The 23357-nt window shown below is 45.2% G+C and overlaps 4 protein-coding genes across 4 annotated transcripts; all 4 read left to right on the top strand.

Moving 5' to 3' along the window:
- Positions 1–284: 284 nt before the first annotated feature.
- Positions 285–4839, top strand: LOC135172028 (uncharacterized). The gene is made up of 7 exons (XM_064138407.1): positions 285–512; positions 597–1284; positions 1431–1607; positions 1657–3914; positions 3963–4087; positions 4251–4400; positions 4719–4839. Exons 1-7 carry the CDS (start codon positions 285–287, stop codon positions 4837–4839), a joined length of 3747 nt encoding a protein of 1248 aa, XP_063994477.1.
- A 2344-nt stretch (positions 4840–7183) lies between these two features.
- On the top strand, positions 7184–8157 carry LOC135172022 (uncharacterized). The gene is made up of 3 exons (XM_064138399.1): positions 7184–7411; positions 7652–7744; positions 7857–8157. Exons 1-3 carry the CDS (start codon positions 7323–7325, stop codon positions 8011–8013), a joined length of 339 nt encoding a protein of 112 aa, XP_063994469.1. The 5' UTR covers positions 7184–7322; the 3' UTR covers positions 8014–8157.
- A 4083-nt stretch (positions 8158–12240) lies between these two features.
- On the top strand, positions 12241–15032 carry LOC135172027 (uncharacterized). Its single transcript, XM_064138406.1, has 5 exons — positions 12241–13070; positions 13113–13316; positions 13358–13712; positions 13786–14607; positions 14916–15032. The coding sequence occupies exons 1-5, from the start codon at positions 12241–12243 to the stop codon at positions 15030–15032; spliced, it is 2328 nt and encodes a 775-aa protein (XP_063994476.1).
- A 1788-nt stretch (positions 15033–16820) lies between these two features.
- LOC135172026 (uncharacterized) lies at positions 16821–22530 on the top strand. The gene is made up of 2 exons (XM_064138404.1): positions 16821–18378; positions 18443–22530. Exons 1-2 carry the CDS (start codon positions 16821–16823, stop codon positions 22528–22530), a joined length of 5646 nt encoding a protein of 1881 aa, XP_063994474.1.
- Positions 22531–23357: the final 827 nt, after the last annotated feature.

Genomic DNA, 23357 nt, shown 5'->3' with positions numbered 1-23357 from the left:
GCTGTCAGCGGAAAAATCAACTGGTCGTCTTGGCAACGGCAAGGGTTACTGCCCTGAATCACCAGGGATATTCAAGGCCAGCAAGGATCCTCATCGACCAAGGCTGAGAAGTGTCTTTGGTATTTGTGCGCTTGGTCAATCAACTGCACCTAAAACGGAGGTCATCATCATTATCAATCCTCGGCATCGGAGATACTTCCTCGGAAAGCACGCGTGGGGTTGTGTCATTCGATTTACAACCGAAACATAATCCTACTGCGTTGTTCAACTTGGAAGCCCACATCATGAGTAAGCTCACGGCAAAGATCCCACCATTTGCTTGTGACACACGGACTCCCCAGGAACTATGGGAACTCAATTTGGCGGATCGGAAATTCCTACAACCTGGGGCCATTGACATAATCATCGGAGCTGATTTCTACGGGAAAATTATCACGCACGGAATTATGAGATACAACGGAACGGGTCTCATAGCCCAGCAGACATCCTTTGGCTGGGTAGTATCGGGGCCAGTCTGCTGTACAGGCTGTGCTAAGAAGAGGTAACTAAGGGTGACCACACGGACCATCAATCAACAACTATTGGACTGCTTAAAGAAGTTCTGGACGCAGGAAGAAATACCGGATACTGTAGCACCGGTAAAGAGCAAGGCTGACGCAGAATGCGAGCAGCATTTTTTAGAAACTCATAGAAGAGACGCAACGGGACGGTATACAGTACGTCTACCGTGTAAATCATCGTCTGCCGTCCTAGGGGATACAGCATCGACGGCTTGGATTCGCTTACAGAAGCTCAACAGGCGATTGGCGGCAGATCCAGAGGCTCACACTCTATACCGGAAATTCATTGAGGAGTATGAGGCCTTGGATCACATGCAACGGGCACCATCGACGTCACAGACACGTCAGGCATACTACTTGCCTCATCACGGAGTGCTGAGACCAGATAGCACGACGACCACATTAAGAGTCCTATTCGACGCTTCACATCGAAGCTCTACGGGAGTGTCACTGAATGATATTCTTCATTCAGGACCGAAACTACAAACGGAATGCTCTGACGTCCTCATCTGGCTTCGCCGGCATCGGTTGGTCTTCGGAGCGGACATAGAGAAAATGTTCCGCCAGATTCGCGTCCATCAGAATGATTGGGACTATCAACGAATCTTTTGGAAGGACGACGACGGCCAGATCATTGAATATCAATTAACAACGGTCACCTACGGGACCAGCTGTGCACCTTGGCTGTCTCTTCGAGTGCTGAAGCAGCTGGCAATCGATGAAGGTCATCGATTTCCTTTGGCTTTATCAACGTTCGCACGGGGGCGATACGTTGACGATATCTACGGAGGTGCAGAAACCGAACGGCATTTAGAAAAAATAATTAAGGATCTATTCGGACTCTGCATGACGAGCGGCATGCCACTGCAGAAATGGTGCAGCAACGCGCCACGGACACTCGGACGACTCGGAATATCAGCGGAATCAGCTCCAACCATCGAATTCGGGGAATCATCAGTGAAAGTGCTGGGCCTCTGCTGGCAGCTTTAGACAGACACTTTCCACTTCAAGGCAAGGAACTTCAGCGGAGACACCATCACCAAACGCGTAATCCTGTCCGAGATTGCGCAAATTTACGATCCTTTCGGACTTATAGCACCGGTCATCATCACGGCAAAAATATTCATACAAGAATTATGGCTGCTCAAACTCGACTGGGACGAGCAAATACCAATGACACATGCAAAACGGTGGAGAAGTTTCAGGGAGGAACTTCAACGGCTGAGCAGCCTTTCAATACCACGATGGCTACATCTTTCATCGGGAAAGGAAATACAACTACACGGATTTGCAGCCGCATCGACCCTAGCAATGGGTGCATCGGGTTATCTTCGCTCCTGGCCAGCATCATCGGGAGCAAACGTCAAGTTGGTCTGTGCCAAAACCAAGGTGGCTCCCCTCAAGAAGATGACCATTCCACGGCTGGAGCTCACGGCAGCTGTCATGGTCACAAATCTAATGGCCTATGTACAGCGAGCTCTGGAACTTGAGGATGCGGAGCTCTACTTATGGAGCGACTCATCAGTAGCCATCGCATGGATCAACGGAGATCCATCACGGTGGAAGGACTTTGTGCAGAACAGGGTTCTCAAGATCCAAGATACCCTGCCCTCTGCCAAGTGGAATCACATCAACGGGAAGGAGAATCCAGCGGACTGCGCATCGAGAGGAATATCACCAACGGAATTGGGGGAGCATCATCTCTGGTGGACTGGACCATCATGGCTTGTCCAACCACCAGAACAATGGGTAGCAGCATCATCGGAATTAGCATCCACATCGGAATTATCATCAGTGGTGGCAACGGAGGCGAAACCACCCACCACCAGCTCATATCCAGTGCACATTGTCGACGAAGATGCACCAATCAACCGGATTTCGTCATGGAACAAGGTAGCTCGAATCACAGCCTGGGTGAATCGAACAGTAAACAAATTTAAGGGACAACCAATACCGGATTCTCCACAACTCGGAACAACGGAAATAGAGGACGGAAGACTGTTCTGGGTTAAGTACACCCAACAGCGATATTTCGAACGGGAAATCAACACACTGAAGGCTGGAAGATCACTCGCAGCCAAGCATCGTATGGCGACGCTGACGCCATACCTGGAGAACGACGTCATGCGCATGGGCGGATGTCTACGGAATTCAACATTGGATCCGGAGGAGAAGAATCCAATTATTCTCCCACGTCACTCACCGCTATCAACACTTATCATTGCGGAAGCTCATCAGAGGAGCTTCCACGGGGGAACGCAACTCACGTTGGCACACATCCGGCAAAGGTACTGGATCATCGGAGGACGGGCACCAGTACGCTCACACATATTAAAGTGCGTCATCTGCGCACGTCATCGAGCTGTGCGAGCTCAACAGCTGATGGGACAGCTGCCATCGCGACGAGTGACACCATCAAGAGCCTTCCTTCACTCAGGAGTAGACTTCGCCGGCCCAATCAACATCCTGAGGTGGAGAGGCTCAGGGGCAGGCAAAACAATGTACAAGGCGTACATTTGCCTATTTGTCTGCTTCGCCACATCCGCAACACACTTGGAACTGGTAACAGATCTCACGGCGGAAGGATTCATCGCAGCATACAAACGATTTACGTCAAGACGGGGAATTTGCGCGACCCTGACCAGTGACAAGGGACTAAACTTCATCGGGGCTGAAAAACAATTACGGCAGATTATCCACCAGGCATCCAGCGAATCAGCAACCATCAAGAACTGGCTAGCAACAAACGGAACGGAATGGAGATTTAACCCGCCCTACTCGCCACACATGGGAGGCAAATGGGAGGCCGCGGTTAAATCCACGAAACACCACTTACGGAGAGTGATAGGAACTTCAACTCTGACGTACGAGGAATTTACGACTCTTCTGACTCAGGTTGAAGCCATCCTGAACTCGAGACCGCTCTGCCCGATAAACAACGACCGGCAAGACACAACGGCATTGACACCAGGGCACTTCATCATCGGCGGATCGCTGACAGCGATTCCAGAACCAACTCTGGAACACATCAACACGGATCCGCTAAACAAGTGGCAACTTATCACGCAGAAGGTGCAGAACTTCTGGGACCATTGGGCACGCGAGTGCGTGCATCGCTACCAACAAATCTATCGGTGGAGAAAACCAACGGACGACATCAAAATTGGTTCGTTGGTTCGCATATCACACGAGCAGGAACCGCCAACCAGATGGCTCCTGGCTCGAGTCATCAGGATCCACCCGGGACAGGACAACTTGACCAGGGTTGTCACACTTTGGAAAGGCAACAAGGAAATGCAGCGGGCAATCCATCGATTGGTACCACTACCAATCAATGACGATCTACTGGAAGGTGTAAACTAACAAGGACAGCCTACATCGTCACCCAGGGGGGTGACGCAGGGCGGGTGGTATGTTCAGAATCCCGCGGTCAAACGTCAGGATGACCAACCGGATGACCTCGGCCAATCACCTTTGACCATCGTAACGAGAGGTCACGATCGATCTCGGGATCGTTACGATGGTCAGTACGCCATCAGCTAGCAATCGGCATAGACATACGGTTTGTCTTACGAAAATTCCAACGGGGAATTATCGGCTACCACTCGGATAACCAACGGGGTTAGAACCGGCAATAATCATTCGGTCAATACAGTCCACTACTAAAGAATAACCTTTAATACCTCGGAGTGCACATTGTGTGAAATTATTTAAACCCAATGAATCGGCTTCTCAACACACCCAGTGTCAAGTTATTCGCCATCCGGAACTTCCTCACCCACCATCCCATACGGCCCAAATCATCCCCGGAACACCTCAAATTGAAAACAATAATTTCATGTAATCATTTAAATAATTAAAAATGATTAGACAAAATCATTAAAATGTGATGTTTTTCCCTACCATTTATTTTCACTGATTTGTTTACCAATTCATAATTTTTGAAGTGAAAACTTCTTATGGCACGTTGGGCACTTTTGTGGGTGAGCATTTTCTCGTGAACTCGCGACAGATCTCAGAAAATCGAAAATATACTCAATTTAGTAGAGAATTTCACTAGGGACGTGAATCGACGATCGGAAATTCGGATGGTCGGAAAAAATATATATGCTACGATTATAGTTTTAAAAAAATCTACATTTTTATTTTTGATTATAGATTTGTCTTGAAAATGGATGCGGTTTTATATGAAGAATTTGATATAACGATGTACAATGATCGCAATCTTAGCACAAAATATACTGAACTACTAGTGATGCAGTATTCAAAAGACATATAAATATATTTAAATCAAAATTTTTCATTTCACACTTTACTTGCCATAGACCTATTGTTTCAGTTTTAGAATTTAATGAAAATGCTGATAATGATGACGTAAGAGTTGTTGAAATTATGGATGAGAAGTGATAAATTTTGTATTTACTATTTACTAATAAATTTTTTTTTTCAAGTTGTTCATTTCTTTGATGTTACACTCGTTTTACTTTGTTTTACATCCTCTCCAGCCTCTCTTAAACTTTCCTTTCCAGCCGCTCTTCTTTCCCCCCCCCTGTACACCATTTGCCAAAAGGGAGGGAAAAACCTCACTCGAGGGAAAACCTGCCCTGGTACAGACGTCCTTTTGACAGGACTACCGCTCGACAGTGAAACTGTGAGATGAAAGCGCTATAAATTTTTTTAAATTTTGACCGCCGGTGCCCGGGATCGAACCCGGGTGGTTGGCTTGTAAGTCTAGCACTCTCACCGCACGACCACTGCCGTCGGTTACTATTTACTAATATTTACTCATTTAAATAAAACCACTTCCTTCGAATATAGTTTCTATATTATTATACTTCATGTCCATTCAAAACGTACCCACATTGCTTTGATAAACTTGATTTTTTTATGTACAATTTCGCATGTCGCGGGCGCACCTAAAAATGCTCACCCAAAAAAGTGCCCAACGCGCCAAAAGTTCAAGTTTTCACTTCTGCCTGCACTCCCGGAGTGCAGCAAGTTTTTTTATTTGCTATTTTTGTTTGTATCATTTTTTTCACTTATTTTTATACAGAAAAGCATGTAAATTATTTTAAAAAATGTCAAAAACATCAGTGACAAAAAATAAAAGGCCAATATTAATTTTTTTAATGATTTTAACTAATCATTTCCACAATAACAACATTATGCAAACGACTGACAAAGTAACAACACCTGTATAGGTTAGGTTTTCTGTTAGCCGGCTTCATTGTTATTGTATCGGTCAATGGTCTCACAAAATCATTAAAATTAATAACAAATTAAGGATGCTATCAATCAACAACAATAAACCCACGTATACATACCATTTTTGCAATTATTTCACTATTGCGTGGCCTCTGACGTTAACTGCACGGATGGCAAGCGAGAAATAGGAGATTGAGCGGGAAGCTAGTAATGCTGCCAGCGCTACCGGTAACAGCGGTAAAAGGGAAAGACCGCAGTTACTAGATAACCGAGGTTGGGACAGTAGTCGGTCGCTCGAGCGCGATGTGAATCGGCCTTTTTCCCGATTTAACGTCGATTGTGATTGGTCCCGTCATTTTTCCCCTAGAATGAGCCCAGCGACAGAATTTATCATGGGAACATGTACTGTGCCAACCTGGTTATCTAGTAACCTTGGGGAGGAAGAGTAAATTGCATACATTATAATTGTTGCCAACTTGGACGTACAAGTCTAACGCTGAGAAAATAAAATCGCGAAAATATTACATTATGATGGTTGCTATGGGCGGATATTTTTATTTATTATTGTTTATCATGAAATAAAAATATCATTAGAAAGCTCATAGTCAACTTATATAATGTAACTAAGGACGGATTTCGCGAGAAATTTTCGTATAACGAGAAAAAAAATGAAAAACATTCGGGGAGTAGTTGTGTCGTGTATATTATACGCGACAGCATCGGCCTATGACGTCACACGGGTCTAAAACGTCAACTTGGCGGATACGCTCTCGCGTATCTTGATAATTGCAGTTCGATTTTGGACTCTGAAACTTGCGGTAGGGTTTTGATGGAGAGGACGAAAAGAGTCGGTTAGACCACCGAAGGGTGCGTATCCTAGTGAGAGTGATCGGTGCTGATCGAGTGCGGGGCGATTAGCCAGGAAGGTAATCGCGATGCGTGAGTGATACCCATGAGGAAATCACCACGAGAATTTTTAATCCTCTGAAGTAATTGAGACAGATTTGGGGAATTATGATGCCTCCCCATTGGTGGAGGAGTTTACCACGAGATCCGTTCGTTTATAGGGATTTGACGTTTTTCTAATTCGAAGTAGGGATTTGCTCTGAGTGATTCAGAGAAAAAACAATTCAAAGGGTTAATTAGACCAAAAATGAAGAATTTCGAGCCTCATCTTTCGCGTTATCTCTCTCGGCGGACTCATATGACTTAAAAGAGATTGTGATGTTATCACTGATGGTTATTTAAAATTATTTAAAAGATGATAGTTTTGATGTGAAACATCTATAGGCGGACCCCTAAACTGAATCGTTAGCGTGGCGAAACTTGCCGTGGCGAGCATTCGCCAGGCTATACTAAGGTATGCCTATCTATATTCTGTGTAATAGAGTGGACGGTGTGCGGATGGGCCGCCACGCTATACTGAGGTATACCTATATATATTATGTGTAGTAGAGTGTACGGTGTGGCTTCTCACGCAGTTCCACGTGGTTCTTTATACGGTACAGATAACCTGTGTTTTATGTAATTTTTTATTTCAATTTTTGAAAATAAAATATGTGTGATAGTGATAACTTAGAAGATCAAAGTGATCAACCGTGTGCAAAGAAAGTGAAACTACACTATGGTATACTACCAAGTCATCAGTAAGTAGATCGTATTTTTCAAGTCTCCTTAAATGTAATTATTATATTTTTATATTTAATTAATTATATTCATATTAATCATATTAATAATTTATATAAATTATATTAATATTATCTTCAAATCTTTAGTCATATATTGCAATAATTAACTAAGATTTGAGTTCATGAGTATATTGAAGCCACACTTAAATATTTTTTTTTTTTGTGTATTTTAATATCATATTTTTTAAAATATTTCAGTTCCCAACAATCATCGCAGGGATCACAACATATTCTTATTGAAACTGGACGCCACCCTGATCATTCAAACACAAGGCATACTATCAATCTTGTGTAAGACTTTATTAATCGAATAGTACCAGACTATTTTAATTTTTATCTTAGATTTTATTAACATATTTATATTTTTTTAAATATAAATGTGTGTTTATATTTTTTAATATAGAACAACAATAGATGCTGTATTTGTGAGATATCTTGATGATGTTCCGTCCAATATTTTTGTAATGTACTTTAGTTATCATCGACCAATCGTCACAGTAATACCGGCAGAGGAAACATCAAATATAACTATTACTGAAATCACGAATGAAAATATTTAAATTGTGGCCACTTGATATTAATATCGAACTTTTATATCACATGTAAATAAATGTTTATTAAATAAAGTTACCATTTTCTGTAAGAAATTCGTAATACTTCATTTTTCCATTAGGCTATATTTAATTCCTGTAATAATATCATCTTATATGCATATTACTTGTTCACACATGATGTTTCACATCTGCCAGGCGTCCCATGACGGCTTTTTTTTTGTTTCTGGTCGTTATTGTTTATTAAAATAATGTATTAGAGTTAATTGAAATATTATCAAAGGCAATAATTAAATTTATTTATGCAAAGTTGTAACAGACATGGGGATGTCTGTTAGGAACACCCAAAGACGGGAGGAAGACCACCCAATCCCGAAAACGACAAAAAAAAGGAAAGCGTGAGTGAAAGTAGAGAGAGAGAATATTCTGTTAACCGCGTACTTTTCCACCACGGTGTGGCTAAACCCGTCTCGCGCAATTCTCCACCCCGGGGTGGCTCAACCCGGAAGATAGGCCTTAGCCTACCTCCCCCTCCACCCTCAGGTGGTTAAGTAATGAGTTACTCGTCCTCTACCGACCTCAGTATGAGTTTTGTGGGCCCACTCAAATTACCGTGAAGAAGGGCCAAAACACGAGCCATCCGGTAATTTTTGTGGGACGCAACCTTTGCTAATCGTACGGGAATTTGAATAGGTCCGGCTGAAATACCGGCGCTCCGAAATACGGATTTTAGGGGGGATTGATTCGTTACGTTTTTGGTTTTCGGTGGAAGGTCGTTCGAAACAGGTACAGCCCCTGTGTTGGAAGAATGTTCTGGATCGGAGGGGATCGGTGTGGGTGTTACACGGCACGTCACTTATTTATTCACTAACACAAATAATCAATCTTGATAATTACAGTAATTAATAGTTTAAATAATGAGCGGTGCTTTATAACCTAATTATAAATGTTTGAGCGGTCAAGAATAATTTTTAATGAATATTCGAGAAACGGTTAGACACCTGTTGCTTCTAATGAATCCCGGACGAAAGTGAACGAGCGAGGCTGCCCGATGGCTCAATCGGTCGATTTCGGGGGGCCTCGTGGTCGGTGGTGGGGCATCCCCCTTATGCAGGATGGCTGAGAGCGGTCCAGAAAGTGGCGCCCCATCACCCAAAAAATGCGAAGTAGGCCCCTAGCAACAACTGGGTTGTTATGATTTTGCCTGACGGTGAGCAGGCGTTAGTATTAGTAATGGAATCCTGTCGGCTTCCAGGAATTCCAACACCCTGTCTTCGACGAATTACCAGGCTGTTTAGGATCCCTATCATTATTTTTGATTTTTGAATTTATTCAACCCCCCCAGATCCCGGAGAATCACCCCGTAGGAAGCGCCAAAACCCTAGCATTACCCGTGAGCAATCACCTAATTAGGACCCGGTCGATAAAGGAGAGAGCCAGGATCAGGGTTAGATTAATTAGGCTAGAGAGGGTGACACTACCCAGTGCCCCTCGGAAAATTTTGGGAGGACCTCGGAAAAAGGGGCGGAGCCTCCCGGTCCTTCCCGATCCGATCACATCGACGTGATCGATCAGTCGCGATCTGTGAATCGCCGGGTTAAGACATAATCAGTAAAAGTATAGTTTTTGGTCAGAGGAACAATGAAAGGGAAAGGCAGACGTAGACGCCTGGATTGCACGGTGAGTCCATTTGTTTAAACTATTCGCTCTGGGTTAAACCCAAAGCGTCTTTTCTCCACTTCCGGGTGGCTAATGATCCAAAATTAGTGATGGTTTTTCCCAACTTTGGGGTACTTCACCCGTCGACGAATCAAGGGTATTCTCCAGGTTTTACCTGGCTAAAAATTACCTCACCGGATCCTTGGGTGTAGTTGATCGATGTTTTGTTTCTTTTGTGTGTAACCAGCCGTAATAAATTAATAAAAGGAAGGGTGAAATGGTCGTTACTGTGCTGCGTATTACGATAAAGGGTAGAGCGGGGTGGGATTGCGTCATCCACCCGTTCGATACCCCGATCGACATTCCACCGGAATTTCCGATAGTTCCTGGTTGGCTGGTACTGACCCGAAATTCCTCACATTTTGTGAGATTGTTCGGGGAAGTATTCTCTCAGAATAAGCCTTTGGATTTCGGAAATCCACTCAGCCGTTCGCGAGATATATTTAATTACCGGTTGCCGGGTAATCTCCCCCTTGGTGTAACCACTTGGGTGGGCCCATTGTCTAACGCCTGAAGGGCGTTCGCGCTTCCAGCAGGGTGTCGGTGACCCTGTGATGGTTCCAAACGATTGGAAAGTGTTGAGATTTGGCCAGGGCGACTTCTAAGAGTGTCGCGATTTGATGGGCCGGAAATGGGGATTTGTGTCTCTGCGGATCCGGCGTTTTCGCGAGTCTCCGGAAACGTATTTTCCGACCCCCAAGGAATCTTCCCCATGCGTGGTGGGTTTCGCATCCATCTCTTTCTCTCTCTCTCTTCTCCTTTCTCACACGCGTTAGCGGGATTAGTTCACGCTACGTTATTTTTTTAATTCCTTGAGTATATTTTTCATTATTTGAAGTAAGATTTTTAGGAGATAAATATTCAGGGAATTACGCAAGGTTGTTTGGGAACATATCCCGAAGTTTTGATAATAATTGGGAAGCTGTTAAAATTTATTTGGGGATTGTTATTTTTGGTAAAATATAAGAAACGTTTAAAAGAAATATTTGGAAAGAACAGCATTTGGAAAATTTCATATGACAATTGTAGGTAATTGGGAGGACGGGAAGTTGAGAAAAATATAGTTAATTTAATTATTATTGTGTGACTTTTTTTACAATTCCCCCCTCCTGAATCCCCCATTTTCGTGGCCGGTACCTCTAACCCCACCTGAAACCCACCCCTCTCTCCCTAACCTAGCATACTGAGCGACCCGAGGACCGTTACCTTTCCCCAGAATCTAATTGGCTCTTTTTTTTTTGGTTTGAGTTATTTTTCTTGTATAGGGATTTTAGTTCCGTTTCAGTTCAGAGTTTTGTTTTTCGTTGGGACTTGTTTGAGAGACCCCATGGGAATTCCGGTTTGATGCTTCCGGTCTAAAAAGTATCTGGCGCCCATCGATGTAAGATTTTTGAGTTCAATTGGATGAAAGGGAAGTAGGGCGAAGGTAATGGGCATTATCCAACTCCCATGGAAAATGTCACGTTACAACGTTCTAGGGGTTTTGTTATTTTCTTTTGCGGATGAAAGACCGACGAACCACATCCATCCGGACTACACCCTGTCTCCACAACCTACCCCCTGAGCAGCGCGGGTATTCAAGGTCTTCCCATGGATTCGTAAGCAAAGCTATACGTTTTTCGTTTCGTGAATTTTGGTTTATGTTAAGAATTAGTTTATTGAGACTCCGGTTTATCGTCTCCGGTAAAAAGGGCGGCTGGCGCCCAGCAAATGTTGCTTGCGAATCCAGGGGAAAGGGCAGTTAACGGGTTTTTCTCAACCCCGAGGAAAAATCTCGTTACAGACCTCATCAAGGAATATGAGGATCTGGGACACATGAGACGTGTCTCAGAGCAATCAGAACCATCACTGAGCTACTATCTGCATCATCACGGTGTCTTAAGGGAAGACAGCATCACCACAAAACTCAGGGTCGTCTGCACCGATTCCAGCAAAACAACATCAGGAGTATCACTCAATGAGATACTTCATGCAGGAGGAAAACTGCAAACGGAAGGCTCAGACGTTCTCATCTGGTTGAGAACTTTTCGATTAATCGTCGGAACGGACATTGTGAAGATGTGCCGTCAAATCAAGGTTCATCAAGAAGATTGGGATCTCCAAAGAATCCTGTGGAAGGATGAGGAGGGGAAAATCATCACATATCAACTGACAACGGTGACGTATGGGCAAACGTGTGCACCATGGTTGGCTCTACGAGTTCTTCAACAACTGGTGGAGGACGAGGGACATCAATATCCACTGGCGGCTGTCTCTCTAGCAAAAGGGAGATACGTCGACGATATCTATGGGGGAGCTGATTCTGAGGAACAGCTCAAGGAACTCATCAAGCAGCTCATCAATCTTTGCATGGCGGGCGACATGCTACTGCAAAAATGGATCTCGAATCAACAAGGAATCCTACAGGATCTTCAGTTATCAACAAAATCAACATCGGCGGTAGAATTCGAGGACAAGCCGGTCAAAGTATTGGGACTGTGCTGAAATCCTCATTCAGACAGCTTCATCTATAAATCAATGAAGCCATCAACGGAACAAATCAACGAAAGGACAATCCTCTCAGAGATCGCCCAGATTTACGATCCTCTGGGACTCATCGGACCGGTTATCAACAGGGCGAAAATCTTCATCCAAGAGCTGAGGCTTCTCAAAATTGGTTGGGATGATCCACTGCCCTTGAGTCACATCAAGCGTTGGAAACAATTCAGGGAGGAATTCCCAAATCTGGATCAAATATCAATCCCACGGTGGCTTCAAACACCATCGACTTCAAGCAACATCCAACTTCATGGGTTTGCTGACGCTTCGAATCAGGCAATGGGCGCCCCAGTATACATCAGGGTGGACAATCATCAATCTGAGCCACTAGTCATCTTGGTTAGTGCAAAAACCAAGGTCGCACCACTTAAGAAAATGACAATTCCTCGCTTGGAATTGACAGCTGCTGTCATCTTAACCAATCTGGTCATCTACATCAGGAAGATGTTGGAGAAAGAGAATCTACCACTCTTTCTCTGGTCTGACTCCACGGTGGCGCTCACATGGATCAATGGACACCCATCAAGGTGGAAGGGTATTGTTCAGAATCGAGTTATCAAAATCCAGAACTCATTACCAGCAGCTGAATGGAAACATATCAGGGGAGTCGAGAACCCAGCAGACTGTGCATCACGGGGATTATCACCAGATCAACTAGTAAATCATCAGCTGTGGTGGAATGGTTTATCATGGCTGAAATCATCAATGGAAAACTGGCCATCATTATCATCAACATCAATCGAATCTATGGCAGAAGCAGCACTGGAGGAAAGACCAGTGTCTGCACATCCTGTGTCACTGAATCTGGAGTGACCTCAAGATTTCTTGGAGAGGTACTCTACACTCGACAGGTTGCTCAGGATCTCGGCGAGTGTCCTGCGAGTCATCAACAACATGAGAAGGGAGCCAGTCCCAAGAGAATCAGATCTCTTGCCAGAAGAACTGGAGGAGACCGGAATCTTTTGGATCAACTATACACAACAGGAGAGTTTTGGACCAGTCATCAATCGCCTCATCAATGGACAAGACATCGCAAATAATCATCCAATGGCACCGTTGATTCCTTATCTGGATGAGAATCAGACCATTCGCCTAGGCGGGCGGCTGAAACGATCAACTCTTTAGCCAGGACCCAGGAATCCATCAATTCTACCAAGAAAATCAAGGCTCACATCACTGGTCATCGAGGAAGCTCATCGGAAAACTTTTCATTGAGGAGTACAGGCGACGTTGGCACACATCAGACACAAATACTGGATCATCGGGGGTCGTCATCCTGTAAAATCGCATATTCGCAAGTGCGTGATCTGCGCACGACATCGAGCCATCAGGGGACAGCTGCCTCCAAGAAGAATCACATCAGCACGGCCATTCAAACACGCAGGAGTAGACTACGCAGGTCCTATCAAAATCAGCAAATGGAGAGGATCAGGAGCTCGACAATATCATGGGTATATAGCAGTTTTTGTGTGTCTTGCCACATCGGCAATTCACCTTGAACTACTCACAGATTTAACATCACAGGCATTCATCGAGACATACAAACGATTCATTGGAAGGAGTGGTATCTGTGCTACACTTAGCAGTGATAATGCTAAGACATTCATGGGAGCAGACAATGAGCTGGGCAGGCTTTTAGACGAATCAAGGAAGGAAATTCATTACATCATCAACGAACTCGCATCAAATGGCACAAAATGGATCTTCATCCCACCGCAATCACCCCACATGGGTGGGAAATGGGAAGCTGCGGTGAAATCTGTGAAATTTCATCTAAAAAAACTCACGGGGAATTTGGTACTCCCGTACGGGGAACTCAATACACTTATCATTCAAATCGAGGCTCAACGTAACTCGAGGCCCCTCTGCGCTCTATCAGACGATCCTGATGACTGCAGAGCCCTCACACCTAGACATTTCATCATTGAGGAACCCATCAACGCAGTTCCAGAGCCATCACTTATCAATCAGGAAATGGAAGGTCTCACAAGGTGGAAAATGATCGCAAGGATAGCTCAGCAATTCTGGGACAGGTGGTCTCGGGAGTGCATGCATCACTATCAAACCATCTACAAATGGAAAAGATCAACGGATGATATCAAGGTCGGAACACTAGTCCTCATCATTGACGAGAGGTATCCACCAACAAAGTGGCCGCTAGGACGAGTATCAAGGGTTCATCCAAGTGATGACAATCTCACAAGGGTGGTAGACATCACCACTGGGGCAGGAGGTGCAAATACCTACACCAGACATATCAACAAGGTGGTTCCGTTACCAGTCAGCACAGAGGAGGAAGTACCAGAGGATCATTCATCATCCTCCGATGATGAAGGCGGGCGGAATGTAAAAATTTGAGGCTGATCCAGACCCCTGGGTCGATCGGACAATATCGGGAGGATTCGGCAAGGGGCTCGCGTGTCAAGGGGGGCTTTGCTGACCTCACTTCACTTCGTGTTCATCTTCCATCAGTATCACAACGCAAATATAGGATATTATCAGGTTTTTGTATCGTGGTTTTTATCGGATCGATTTATCTTTTCTTATTAACTTCCCGATAGGAAGTTATTGGTTTCACCCCGAAAATAAAAAATCGTAATTTTATGAAATGTCGACGTTTCATGACCAGGAGAACACCCCCCGATGATTTTTAGCGTGACGTCTGTGTGTGTGTGTGTGTGTGCTCACTTATTTTCCTTCACGCTCCCAGGCGAACGGTAAGCGCGATCGGAATGGCGGTGGTCGCGATCGATAGATGTCATCGAGTATAAGATCGGATTAGTTTGGGAGCGAAATCCCCACACCCGTTTTTGAGTTTTTTCAAAAATAAGGATTATTTTGATCTTTCAATTTCTTTCGTTCACGCTCCCGTCCAAGCGCGTGATGCGATCGAGGCCGTTATGGTCGCAGTCGATGGCCATTGACTTGGTCAAGATCCCATTAGCACGGGAGTGAAATCCCCCCGCCCCTTTTCGGGATTTTTGTTGAAAACAATGGAAAGATTGACAACTGACATTATTCGATATATGAAGCCTATATTGAGCTGTCATTCATGCTCCCGCGAAAACGCAGAATGCGATCGGAATGGTTTTGATCACAATCGATAGGTTTTGACTTGGTTCGGATCTGATTAGGTTGGGAGCGAATTCCCTCCACCTCATTTTGAGTTTTTTTAGAAAAGAAGGGTTAATTTTGGATTTCTTTATTTCACGCTCCCGCGCAGACGCGTCCCCCGATTGAATTGATTTTGATCGCGATCGATAGGCATTGACTTTGTCTAGATCCCATTAGGACGGGAGTAAATTCCCCCCACCCCTTTTCCGTTTTTTTAAAAGTGAAATCCTCTCACCCTTCATAAAACTTATGAACGAAGGTGTCCAAATGTCTACGTTAATAATCCAGCCTATCGGGAAGTTGGTTACGAGGCTCGTCAAGGGCCGAATAAAATAAAAAATCGTGTTACGAATCGTGTTGAGAATTGGTCGGGTAGTTAGTAGTTCGACCCGTAATGGGTTACACCGACTCCAACACAACGCAACAACATTGGGAGCGAGCGTAGCGAGCGACCAACAACTCAGACAGATTTTATCATTTTTGGTTCATTATCATTGTATATTGTATAATTATCATCATCATCATTATTGGAAAGTTATCACGTGTAAATAGTGTACATTTTGGGTTAAATTATATTTGTTTAAAAGAGAGAGAGAGATCACCCAATCCTCCAGTAAATATTCTCGAACATTCCAGAAAACTTAATTTTAAATAGTTTTTCTAATCACCCTATAGAGGGATGAGAAAATCACCACGCGCTACGACTCGTACGCCCAACGGACGTTTCTGAGCCTCAGTCCATCTACATCCTTGACGAACCACAGACGTTCAAGTTTTTGTAGCTATCTCTAAATCAAATATCTCTAAGAAAACCTCAATTTTTCAATCGCGTGCTCTATAACTGTTCTAGTATATCACCAGCAGTGCGGGAATTGAAATTATCAACCATTAACTGTACAATTCATTCAAAGACGCGAGGTTACGCCTCAAATTATTTATAATAAACTAAACAGTGCATCCCCCAATAGTTTAACGTGTCTTGTGTCTTTTAATTTTTCCCACTGATCCCAAATCGGCACCGCATACTCGTCTCTATCTCAAACCTTTGGTCCTTCGAGCCGGATGTGGGAAATCGGTGGAAAAATTACATCGTGAATTTTGTTCAGTGAAAAGTTCGTGAAGTGATAATTGACACTCAGGTACGTGCGGTCAACATTCCTCACGGGCTTAACAAAAGGACAAGGTCAGAGAACATCACCAAACACTGGGTCTAGTGTTTACATTCAGGCGTACTCAACCATAAACACCGACACCCAGGACTCAACGTGCTTCTTCGAATCGTCGGAACACCTCGTGAATCCGAACTCAGCCGAACCTCAGTGGGACTCAACCGACCTCAGAAAGCGGCATCACCAAGTAAGCACTCTACATTACCGACCGCAAGTGTGAATAAGTCAGCATTAGGTAAAGTAGAAATCAAATAGCTACTCACCAAGTAAGTAACCATGTCTGACTTACACCAAAAACACCCAGACGATCTCGAAGAGATTCTCGATGATCAATTTAAAGATGCGGATGCTAATTTTGCTCGTCCAAGTATTAGAGTGTCCGAAGCTACAGAGGACATGCCCACTCCAGGTCCGTCATCATTAGAGGTTAATGATGACGTCTCAGAGCAAAAGCAACCAGAGCCCACTCCAACTCGCATCAAGACGCGGGAATCATGTATTGGGGTGCCACCAATACCGGACCCGCTGAATCTGTCTGCGCTACAAAACTTCCAGCTCCAGCAAATCCGAACAAAGCTTCGTGGATTTAGTGACCTGCACAAGGAGCTGCTGGAACTGGCCACTCAAATAACTAGGCTCACGTTAGATGAACTCGAGGGCCACGAGAAAATGCTGGAAGCTGACTGGAACGAGGTAGTGACCATTCAAAAGGAATTCGCGGTCAACCTGCTTCCCACTCAGGAGTACCTGGCCTATGAGGGGTATAAAAAGGCCACCACATGGCGTCGGGACTGCTCAAAGCTGATTTATCAATTGAAAGGGCAAATCAAAAAAGAGGAGGCCAACGCCTCCACCTCAACCAAACAGGCCAACCAATTAAAGCGTATCTCACTCATCACGTTTGATGGAAGTCACTCTAAATGGAGCCAATTTAGAGATCTATTCCAATCACTGGTGGGCAAGGACGACTCAATCCCACCAGTACAGAAGCTGGTTCGTCTCAAGGAGGCACTCAAGGGACCAGCCTCTCAATTATTGTCCACCTTCACAATCACCGAGGAGAATTATGAGAAGGCATGGGACAAATTAGTGAGGAAATATGAGGATCCTAGATTAGCAGCACAAGCTCTATTCAACAGGGTCCTCAGTCTTCCCAAAATCACTAAGGCGAACTCTGAGAACCTCAATTCGAACGCAGCAGCTACGCTGGAGACGTTCGATCAGCTGATCGCCACAACAAGATTGCCAAAAGACCAGATTTTGGAGCAGATGCTGGTTCATCTATTGAGAAGATCCCTGGACACAGAGACCCTAAGAGCATGGGAACTCAAAGTAGGGGATTCCAAGGATTTCCCATCACTCAAGGAGTTCACCAACTTCGTGGAGTCGTGCGCACGAGGCATCAACGCAGGGGAACGACTCCATTCCAAGTCGCAGACCCAACGACCACGACCAGCATCTCCTCAAGGAACAAGAAGGGTTTTCACCGCGTCAACTCAATCAGCTGATCATCGGGAAGCAACAAAGCCCAGTAACAACTGCGCTTACTGCAAGGGGTCGCATTTCATCGCGAATTGCGAAAAATTCATAGCCCTGTCACCAATTAAGAGGAACGACTTCGTATCAACCACCAGACTGTGCTTCAATTGTCTAGGGCCACACGTCTTCTCAAAGTGCAAGACTCAAAAGACGTGCTTCACCTGCAAACGCAGGCACCACACGCTGATCCACGGAGGCAGCCCACACACCTCGGGAGAGGTGCAACAGAACGAGCCAGTAGCTTCCACCTCAAAGGCAGAGATTGCACCTCCAAAGAAGGAGTCGACAGATTGGAGTGAGTGTATATAAAAATCATTCACTTTAATCAGAACCCTTATTGATTGCACTCAACTCAACAGACTCTAGACGTACATCACCGAAGACTACGCTCAACACGGCAACGATCAGTAAGGCAGAAGAGACACGCAATCAGAAGATACTCAATAATCAGCGGAGTCACCTATCAAAAGACACTCACCAATGTGTGTTGCTAGCCACAGCCCAAGCAAGAATCCAATCTCCAAGAGGCTTCACACTGAGTATAAGAATGCTCCTCGATCAAGGATCAGAGCTATCCTTCATCTCCGAGCAACTAGTAAAATCTCTCTACCTCTCAATAAGGTCATCATCAATTGAGCTCATCGGAATCGCAGAGACGAACGCAGGACGCACGAGAGGAGTAGCTTCAATTACACTCTACGCACTCGACGGGTCAGAACAAGTTGACCTTGATGCCCACGTCCTCAAGAAACTCACCGTGAAGCTACCATCCTTCTCCTGCAAATCACCAAGGATCGACCCACTCCAAGGTCTTCAACTAGCCGATCCAGACTATCTCAAACCTGGGCCAATAGACATCATATTAGGAGCTGATACCTATGGGCGGATCCTCAAGCAGAGAGTAGTCAGCTCCAGTAATACTCAATTAGTTGGCCAACACACCGTATTCGGATGGATCCTATCCGGACCAGTCGAATGCAAAGGTTGTTCACCAAGGATTTCATTATCGGCCGTAAAGGAATCCACCAATGAACAACTCCTAGAGCTTCTTCAAAGATTTTGGACCCAGGAAGAATTACCCACAACGCAGAACTCAGAGCTATCACCAGATGAACTCCAGTGTGAGAAAATATTTACGTCCACGCACTCAAGAGACAAGACCGGGCGTTATACAGTGAGACTCCCTCTAAGGACATCAGCAGAAGCACTCGGCAACTCAAAGCTCAAAGCCACAAGGCAACTACAGTCAGTTGCACGTCGTCTCAAGGCAGACGATAATTATGCCAAGCTCTATAGAGACTTCATCGATGAGTATGAGGCATTAGGACACATGAGGAGAGCACCAATAGAAGAAGAACCCTCCACAGCATACTATCTACCGCATCACGGGGTTCTACGAGAAGACGCACTCACTACGAAATTGAGAGTAGTCTTCAACGGCTCAAGCAAAACCTCATCAGGAATATCCCTCAACGATATCCTCTATCCTGGTGGGAAGCTCCAAGCAGACACGATGAACGTCTTGACATGGCTGAGAAAGCACAAACTAGTCTTTGGAACAGACATAGTCAAGATGTTTCGACAGATAAACGTTCACAAGGACCAGTGGAATCTCCAGAGAATACTGTGGCACAATTCGCAACAACAGCTCATCACCTACGAGCTCACCACAGTTACGTACGGACTCAACTGTTCTCCATGGCTATCTCTAAGAGTGCTCCAGCAATTAGCAGAGGACGAAGGCCATCGATATCCTGCCGCAGTTGAGACACTCACCAAAGGCAGATATGTCGATGACATTTATGGTGGAGCAGAGACCGCAGAAGAACTCAGAGAAATCGCCTGGCAGCTAAGTGGTCTTTGCCAAGCAGGCGGGTTTCCACTCCAGAAGTGGAGCAGCAACTGTCCACAAGCCTTGGAGACATTAGGAATATCATCAACTCAATCGATAATCCAATTCCAAGAGCCTATCACCAAAGTCCTTGGATTGTATTGGCATCAAACCAGTGATACATTCCAATACAAATCAAAGGAGTTTGATTCAGCAGTGTTCACGAAGAGGACAACACTATCAGAAATAGCTCAACTCTTCGATCCATTGGGACTCATCGCACCAGTAGTCACTCGAGGGAAAATAATCATCCAGGATCTATGGAAGTTAAAACTCAACTGGGATGAACCTCTACCAGAAGACTATCAACGCCAATGGAAAGACTTCAGGCTCAATCTCAATACGCTGAATCAAATCTCAGTACCGAGATGGTTGAGAATTTCATCCAAGACGAAGAGAATCCAAATCCATGGATTCGCAGACGCCTCCACCGCAGCAATGGGTGCAGTAGTGTACCTCAGGACAGAGAACTTCAATGAGCCTACTTCAACAGTACTGGTGTGCGCAAAAACAAGAGTGGCTCCTATCAAGCGTATGACCATTCCTCGTCTTGAACTCAACGCAGCTGTCCTGCTTACGAAGTTAGTGGTCATCACCAAAGAGATGCTCGACCTCAGGGAAGTAGAAACTCACCTATGGACAGATTCTATGGTAACCCTGGCATGGATAAAAGGACACCCCTCAAGATGGAAAGACTACGTCCAAAACCGAGTCATCAAAATCCAGGACTCACTCCCAGATGCAAGCTGGAGACATATCAGCGGCAAGGAGAATCCAGCCGACTGTGCCTCAAGAGGAATAGCTCCTCAAGAACTAGCAGTACATCCCCTATGGTGGACCGGACCTGAATGGATTAATCAGGATCCCCAGGAATGGCCTTCCTCAATAGAAGACGTCCCAGCAGTAGCAGCAACCGAAGCAAGACCGTCACCGTCCTATCCAGTGGCCATGAAGATCAATGCCTTAGCCGAACTACTCAACAGGTACTCCAGAATGGAAAAGGTACTCCAAGTAACAGCGACACTGAACAGAGCAATCGAGCGATTTAGAAGACAGCCAGTTCCCCAGACGCCCGTCCTCACCATTAGAGAACTCACCGAGGCCAGGATATTCTGGGTAAAAATAACTCAAGCTCAATATTTTGCTTCTGTTCATAGGTTGCTCGTGAGAAACGCTCAAGTACCACGGAGTCATCCTCTGGCAAAGTTAACGCCCACTCTAGACGAACTCGGAATTATCCGACTAGGAGGCCGTCTCAAAAACTCACAGCTGGATCCCGAAGAGATTCACCCAGCAATCCTGCCTCGACAGTCTCGACTAACGACGTTAGTCCTCGAAGAAGCTCACCGAAAAACTCTGCACGGTGGGACACAACTCACCCTAGCTTTCACGCGACAGAAGTACTGGATCATCGGTGGCAGAGGCACTGTCAGAGCCCATATCCAGAAATGTGCCATCTGCATCAGACACCGAGGACGCCAGGCTCAGCAGCGAATGGCACCACTGCCGGCTGTTAGAACTTCACCAACACGAGCATTCCTCCACACGGGAGTGGACTATGCAGGTCCACTTCCCATTCTCAAATGGCGGCCTACAAACGCCCAACCATCTATGGTGCATATTGCAGTTTTTGTCTGTTTCAGCACATCAGCTGTTCATCTCGAGCTCGTGTCCAGGCAGACGACAGATGCCTTCATAGGGGCATATAAGAGATTCACCGGAAGAAGAGGAATCCCCGAAGTGATGTACAGCGACAACGCCACTACATTTGTTGGCGCAGCCTCAGTACTCAAGACGCTGTACAATCAACCCTCGAGAGAGAACCTCGAGATTCAAGCTGCCCTCGCCACACAGGGGACTCAATGGAGCTTCTCACCACCGAGAGCACCCCACTTTGGTGGCAAATGGGAGGCAGCTGTGAAATCCACCAAGTTCCACCTCAAGAGAGTCCTCGGATCATCAACATTCACCTATGAGGAACTCAACAGCATCCTCATCCAAATCGAGGCCTGCCTGAATTCGAGGCCAATCACTCCAATGACGGATGACGCAGAAGACCTCCAAGCACTCACCCCAGGACATTTCCTGATCGGTGAGCCACTCCAGATCATACCAGAACCAACCCTCCTCAACAGAGAGCCCAGAAAACTACAAAGATGGAATCTGGTTACTCAAAAAATCCAGCAGTTCTGGTCCAGATGGGCTAGAGAGTGTCTCCAACGATATCAAGCCATCTATAAGTGGAACCAGAGAGAGAGGAACATCGAGGTTGGAGACATGGTCCTGATGATCGACGAAGATTATCCTCCAGCAAAATGGCCCCTCGCAAGAGTAATAGAAACTCACCCAGGAGCAGATGGCCTAACCAGAGTTGCAACCATCAGGACCTCAAAAGCATCAGTTCCAACACAACAAAATGGAACTCCCATCTTAGAGAGGATCACCAGCACCAGCTCAATCTTCAAAAGACCCATCGCCAAGCTCTGCCTCCTACCGACAGATCCACCTCCAGCAGAACAACCTCCAGAAGAGGAGCCAGAGCAGGAAGAGGAGTAGACACCTACCAAAGCCATCCACCGTAGAAGAGAAACTCAAGAGAGATAATTCATCATCCCTGATGATGAATGGGCCCCGGGATGTTTAAAAGAGAGAGAGAGATCACCCAATCCTCCAGTAAATATTCTCGAACATTCCAGAAAACTTAATTTTAAATAGTTTTTCTAATCACCCTATAGAGGGATGAGAAAATCACCACGCGCTACGACTCGTACGCCCAACGGACGTTTCTGAGCCTCAGTCCATCTACATCCTTGACGAACCACAGACGTTCAAGTTTTTGTAGCTATCTCTAAATCAAATATCTCTAAGAAAACCTCAATTTTTCAATCGCGTGCTCTATAACTGTTCTAGTATATCACCAGCAGTGCGGGAATTGAAATTATCAACCATTAACTGTACAATTCATTCAAAGACGCGAGGTTACGCCTCAAATTATTTATAATAAACTAAACAGTGCATCCCCCAATAGTTTAACGTGTCTTGTGTCTTTTAATTTTTCCCACTGATCCCAAATCGGCACCGCATACTCGTCTCTATCTCAAACAATATTGGATCGCCTTACGGTATAATCAACGTGTTTTTTGTCACCATCCCGAGTTGGAAAATCATCTCTCCACTTCCGCTTCCAATCCACCCTACCCGGTTAAAATCATCAAATCCCTAACAAAATGAACACCCAAAGAGAAAAAAAAAAGAGAAAAAAGAGAAAATCAAAATCTCATAAAGGGCCAATGGGGCTTTAGAAAATTAAATCGCCGGGTTTTCTTTTCCAGCGCTGTAATTTTCAACGCTGTTTTTTTCTTCTTTTCGATTAGATTAAGGGA

This window comes from Diachasmimorpha longicaudata, unplaced genomic scaffold (assembly GCF_034640455.1).
Source record: "Diachasmimorpha longicaudata isolate KC_UGA_2023 unplaced genomic scaffold, iyDiaLong2 ctg00000141.1, whole genome shotgun sequence".
Classification (NCBI taxonomy): Eukaryota; Metazoa; Arthropoda; class Insecta; order Hymenoptera; family Braconidae; genus Diachasmimorpha; species Diachasmimorpha longicaudata.
This window is presented reverse-complemented; position numbering and strand designations above follow the sequence as displayed.